The 6,415-nt window shown below is 26.0% G+C and overlaps 1 protein-coding gene across 1 annotated transcript; it reads left to right on the forward strand.

Annotated features, from left to right (window-relative positions):
• The first annotated feature begins 1,180 nt into the window (after positions 1 to 1,180).
• On the forward strand, positions 1,181 to 5,132 carry LOC129890327 (expansin-like B1). Its single transcript, XM_055965895.1, has 5 exons — positions 1,181 to 1,363; positions 1,984 to 2,090; positions 2,861 to 3,042; positions 3,995 to 4,127; positions 4,710 to 5,132. Exons 1-5 carry the CDS (start codon positions 1,225 to 1,227, stop codon positions 4,908 to 4,910), a joined length of 762 nt encoding a protein of 253 aa, XP_055821870.1. The 5' UTR covers positions 1,181 to 1,224; the 3' UTR covers positions 4,911 to 5,132.
• The last annotated feature ends 1,283 nt before the right edge of the window (positions 5,133 to 6,415 follow it).

Here is a 6,415-nt window from a genome sequence, read left to right on the forward strand (position 1 = left end):
TGAAATAAGGAGACGTATTGTTCATTTGGACACTTGCTTATATTCTCAAGGCTGCAAAGTAGGTAAAAACAAAATGATTGAATATTATATTTTCCTAATTTTATACAATTCTATATAATGCACAAGTACCTAACTCATCCTTCAATTTACTTCTACTACAAGAAAATTCATTCTAAAATTTGTCTTATGCAAAATACAAGAGGAATCTATATGGTTTCATACATCTGAAATATATTTTTATAATTGAATGAATAAAAGTGAGTTATTCTTATATAATCTGAAAGAAATACTTTTTTCGTCCATTTTTAATTGTCAAGATGAGATTTGTCACAACCTTTAAGAAAAAATTAATTAAAAGTGTTGTTTAACTAATATTTTCTTTATTAATTATTTAATTTTTATATATATATGTACCTTTTAATTCTAAAATAATTAATTCTAAGGACAAAATTAAAAAAGATAACTAATTTTCTCTTGATTATTTAAATTAATAATTATTTTAAAGCAAATATTTTTTAATATAAATGACAACTAAAAAGGAACGAAGAAAATAGTTACTTTGAATTACCGACAAAATATTCAAGGTCCAAAAATATCTATTTATACATTAAAGTTAAAGTCGGTAAAAATAGAATATTGTCACGAGAGTGAATCATTGACATTGAAATTGCACTAGAATCATGCTTTTGTTGAAAAATAGCTATTGGGTCTCAGCAATGATAAAGTCTGAATTTTTGTTAAGAGCACACATTAAAAAAACTCAATGCAATTAATGATTTTGGCTTTATATATACAATGTAATTTTTTAATTAATGAGAATTTAAATAAATTCTCTTACGTCTAGACTTTGCAAATGAAGTTGGATCCATCAGTAAGGGGTGCTAATTAGATTAGTCTCCTCCTAAAACACCTATACTTGTTGATTTCTACATTGATTTCCTTCAACTTTCTAAAGTTTGGTAAAAATAAAATAAAAAAATTAAACTTTCAACTTAGAGAGAAATTTTAAAGATTATAATACATTTCATTCAAAGTTTAGAATTCTATGTATTCAAATTGAACTAAAAAATGTCAATGTCTCAATTACTTTTTGACCAATTTTCAACAAAACCTTCCTATAAATACTCATCAAATGTCATCAACAATTTCATTCACAACAACTTATTTTTATTCCTTACAATTAAAATTAATTACAATAATATTTTTTGTAACTCTCTTTCTCAAATGGCACCTCTTCAAGTTCTTGAATTATTTTTCACATTTTTATTATTAATCTTCATGCAAGTTTATTTGGGAAATGCTCAAAGTTTCATCCAATCTCGAGCAGCTTATTATCCAAATTCAGAAGAAAAAGGAACAGAAAGTAAGAATTTACTTTCATCATAAAACACATACTAGACATGGTTGTGTTCATTACGAAGGAAAATATTTCTCAGAAAACATTTAATGTCTAAATTTTTCCATCCCCAACCGCCCTCCCTATAGCCCACCCTCCCCCTACAACATACGTATCCCAGGTGCGGAGCTAGGATATCGAAAGGATGTTCATTTGAAACTCCTTAGGTCGAAAGATTACATTATATATATAAAATCAAAATTTTATATACATACATATATATATATAGAGAGAGAGAGAGTAGATGTTGAACCTCATTATATTGCCTTTTTTGTATGCTTACTTCTTTATATTTTGAATCCCCTCCGTAAAAATTTTAGTTCCGCCGATGACGTATCCCCAACCCCTCATCCCCCTTTACCCCTACCTACCGTACTTTCATCTTCATAATGTTTTTTTATAAATATTTTTGGAAAGATATTTTCTATTTACCAAACATAAAAAATTAAGTGAAAAATCACCTATATTTTCCTTAAAAAAATATTTTCATTTGTACCAAATACACCTATGTTTAATTATATTAAAATAGACAAAAATACTTGTGTTGATCAATTTAATAATTTAATTTTCTGTTTAAATGTATGCAGCTGGAGCATGTGGATTTGGTACTTTTGGAGCAACAATCAACGGTGGAGATGTATCGGCTGCATCAGATCTTTATCGAGATGGCCTAGGATGTGGTGCATGCTACCAGGTAATATACACGGATCGAAATTTGGCTTGTTGATAATATTTTTAATGTATTTTTCATCGAAATTAAATTTCATATTATTGATATTGCTATGATAGAAATATCCGTTGAAAACTCATATTTTTCATATTAATAATATTATAGGAGAAAAAAAGTTTCTTAGCTGAAGTCGAAAGAATTTACACATGAAAATAATAATGATAAATGAATAGGTTAGGTCAAATTTTAGTTTGATAGAATAAGTCAAATTAATAAATTAATCATGGTTGGATAAGCCTTTTTTATGTTAAGGATAGGTCAAATAAGATTTGTGTCCCTGGATAAATATAGATTTACGCATGTCAAAAGTCTCACATTCAGAAGTAAAATGTTTTCTTATAAAATTGACTTTATATTCAATAGGACTTGAATTCGAAACATCTAATAAGAATAGGGGCGGAGCCATGTGGGAGATGAATCTATCAGTAGGACTTGAATTCGAAACATCTAATAAGAACAGGGGCGGAGCCATGTGGGAGATGAATCTATCTCCCTTCAATGAAAAATTACATTGTATAGGCAAGGTTAAATTATTTTTTTACGTATATATAATAAATGTTGAATCTTTTTGACTTCTTCATATTCTGAACTCTCTTAATGCAAATCCTAACTCTGCGACTGATTAAAAATGAAGAAACACTTACTATTTCATCACAATCTTTATATGGTAAAACATGTTTAAGTCGTCATGAATAAATCTTGAAATTTATTTACCATGTATAATTGATTGATAGGTGAGGTGTACAAACAGTAATTACTGCTCAGAAAATGGAGTTACTGTGGTAATTACTGACCATGGAGCAAGTGATAGTACAGACTTTATTTTAAGCCAAAGGGCTTTTTCTCGTATGGCCCAAACTAAAGATGCTGCTGCTTCTCTATTGTCACTTGGTAATGTGGGCATTGAATATAGAAGGTATATTATTCATTTCATGATTATTATTTTTGATTTTATTTTACGGTCAAACATCTCTATAACAGTCATTTTCTATAACAATATTTCATTCAATAGTCGTGTTTGCTATGAAATTGATCTTTCATATTATGTTATATCACTTGATAATGTAGGCATTGTGTATACAACGTATAATATTCATTTCATAATTATTATTTTTTATTTTATTTTACGGTCAGACATCTCTATAACAATCATTCCCTATAACAATATTTCATTACAATAGTTGTGTTTGCTATGGAATCGATCTTTCATGTCATGTTATATCGCTTGATAATGTGGGCATTGAGTATACAGCGTATACTATTCATTTCATTATTATTATTTTTAGTTTCATTTTACTGTCAAACATCTTTATAACAATATTTCATTGCAATAGTCGTGTTTGCTATGAAATCGATCTTTCATATTATGTTATTTCACTTGATAATGTGGCAATTGTGTATACAATGTATAATATTCATTCATAATTATTATTTTTCGTTTTATTTTACAGTTAGACATCTCTAAAACAATTATTTTTTCATAATAATATTTTATTATAATAGTTGTGTTTGATGTGAAAACGATCTTTCATGTTATGTTATATTATATGTTATACGTTTTCTATAACAACATTTTGCTATAGCAACCAAATTATATTGAGACAAACAATGTTATTATAATATGGTCAGACCTCTATATAATAAACATCCTCTATAATAATATTTAATTAAAATGACCATATTTTATATGAAATCGATTGATTTTTCATGTTATGTTGTATTATATATTTTCTATAATAACATTTTGTTATAGAAATTTAAAAATATTCAGACAGAGATTTGACCGTACATAATCTCTATCTATATATAAAATATATAGTATACTATCGACTAACATTTGTAGCAATTTTTTTTTGTGAATTGAACAGGGTTTCTTGCAGCTATCCAAATAAGAATATTACATTCAAGATTGATGAGAGCAGTGATAATCCGTATTATTTGGCTTTTGTTATATGGTATCAACAAGGCAAAACTGATATTTCTGCTGTTCAACTGTGTGAGGTACACATTTAACTTATACATACACATAATATAAAAAAGTTAGACTATAAATATACTTTAATTTTTTGATAACAAATAACTTGCTTTATTTTCTAGATTACCAAAAAATCAACTAAAGGTTATATATTTATACACTCATGAGGATATTTTAATAAGATAATTTTTTTATAATAATCATTAATTGATAACTCATAAAAAATGATAGCAACTTTTAACTACATAAACTTAATTAAAATCAGAATGAAATCTAAGATTTGAACTTTATGGGTTCTGAATTCTAGACAACGACCTTATCAAGAGCTAGCAACTTGATTATAAAAAAATAATTTTGTAACATATTTATTGTATTTTTTAACACACACATATAAAATTTGAGTTAAAATTGCTAAATTTTGCATAACTCGTATATTACCCTATATTCATCCCTTATTAAAATGCCTCGTATGTATATATACTAACTTAAAATTACGATTGATTTACTATTTGAACTTTATGGTTAAATTCTGGATCTTACACAACGATCTTAATTAAGTTAATTTTGTATATATTAACTTAAAAAATATTTTAATTTCAAATATGCAGACAGAAAATTTTGTATGCAAATTATTGGATAGGACACGTGGCGCAGTATGGACAAGTTCATCACCACCAAAAGGACAATTGCAAATAAGAATGCTATTGAGTTCTGATGATGGAGATGAAAAATGGGTTATTCCTTTAAATAATATTCCTGAAAATTGGAAAGCTGGTGAAATATATGACTCTGGGATACAAGTGGATTAATAATAACGCGGAGCAGGAATAAGAGGTTGTCCTAATTCGATACAATAATCCCGCAACTATTACTATGATTATTGCCAACGAGAAGATATCAGAATAAATAAGCAGCTTACGTAAATTATTATCGTATAATGCATCTTATATAATTTGTAAACACAAAATAATTATTTAATGTTGTTTGTTGATTTAATTTTCATGTAAAATAAAGAGTATATTGGCTCTTTTTTCTCTCTCCCTAATAAGTAGTTGATATAGGTGCCTAATATATACCATAATTTCTCAATTCAATAATTGTATTGCCAATTAATAAAAAGTTTAGATTTCTATTGTAGCAATTTCTCAAATATCTTTCTCCACTTTGTCACCCAAATCTTTCTTCACTTCCTGTGGACTTTGGATTTTACATGTCTTTTTAAGAGATAATAATTAATATGAATATTTTATTATAATATTCATATTAATTAATATTTAGTATTAGATCTTGAAAAATAAATAATTTGAAAAATACTAAGAGTAAAACATAAAAGAATATGATTGTCTTTTCTTAATATGTTAAAAATGACAAATAACAGTAAAAATCTATTTTTAGAATTATGAATAAGTAAAAGTAAAGAGAATAAGTAATCTTTTGCGGTAATTTGATCTAATCTCATAGTTTTGTAAACTGGACAAGTAAAAGTCGATATATATATAAGTTTTCTAAGTGATCATAAATATAAACATTTATTTTTAGTATAGCGGACGGAAAGAGTATTTTTTAAGTTTTCGATTTTTTTTTGAAAAGAGTTCAAAATTTTGAAAAAAAGTTAATATCTCTGTGTGTGTTTGGACTTTGGAGTATGTCTGTCAAGCATTTAGCTATGGTTCAGTTTTGAACGTTGGAATTATTTTATATTTGGAAAAAATACATTTGACAAATGACAAAGACAGTGACAAGTATTGTGGTACGTCTGCCAGTTTTACTTGTACCTTTGTTACTACTACTACTATTACTATGATTTAGTTATAATTTGAAAATGAAAAAAAATAGATTTTTAATTTACAATCTTATATGCTTAATTTACGGATCTCATATATTATGTTATTTTATTGTTTTTTTTCATAAAAAGAATCATATAACTTAAAGAACATGAGTTGTAATACGCTGTGCAACAATATACTCTATTATAATGTTATCTGTTATTTTTATCAAATTACTTACTAGTTTTTTCTATAATTATCAAAAAAATGCATCTGTAATACTTTTGTAAATATTGTAATTATTAAATCATTTTTTTTATTTCTTCGTTGAATGGAAATTAATCAATTTTTTAAAATAAACAACAACAACAACACAATTATTTTTTCACATTTAAATTATTATAATAATAATAATATAATACATAAAATTAGTAAATAAAATACAAAGGATCGTAATTTTTAAATTATTTTTTCACATTGAAATTATAAATGAACCCTACATTAATTTCTTTAATATAATAAGATCACAAAGACCCCACAACTAGCAC

This window comes from Solanum dulcamara, chromosome 5 (assembly GCF_947179165.1).
Source record: "Solanum dulcamara chromosome 5, daSolDulc1.2, whole genome shotgun sequence".
Taxonomy (NCBI): Eukaryota; Viridiplantae; Streptophyta; class Magnoliopsida; order Solanales; family Solanaceae; genus Solanum; species Solanum dulcamara.

Bases quoted from the DNA above. Each gene is read 5' to 3' on its own strand.
- LOC129890327 (XM_055965895.1), top strand. From the start codon at position 1,225: ATGGCACCTCTTCAAGTTCTTGAATTATTTTTCACATTTTTATTATTA. The intron at 1,364-1,983 runs GTAAGAATTTAC...AAATGTATGCAG, and splicing joins AGAAGAAAAAGGAACAGAAA to CTGGAGCATGTGGATTTGGT. The intron at 2,091-2,860 runs GTAATATACACG...ATTGATTGATAG, and splicing joins GATGTGGTGCATGCTACCAG to GTGAGGTGTACAAACAGTAA.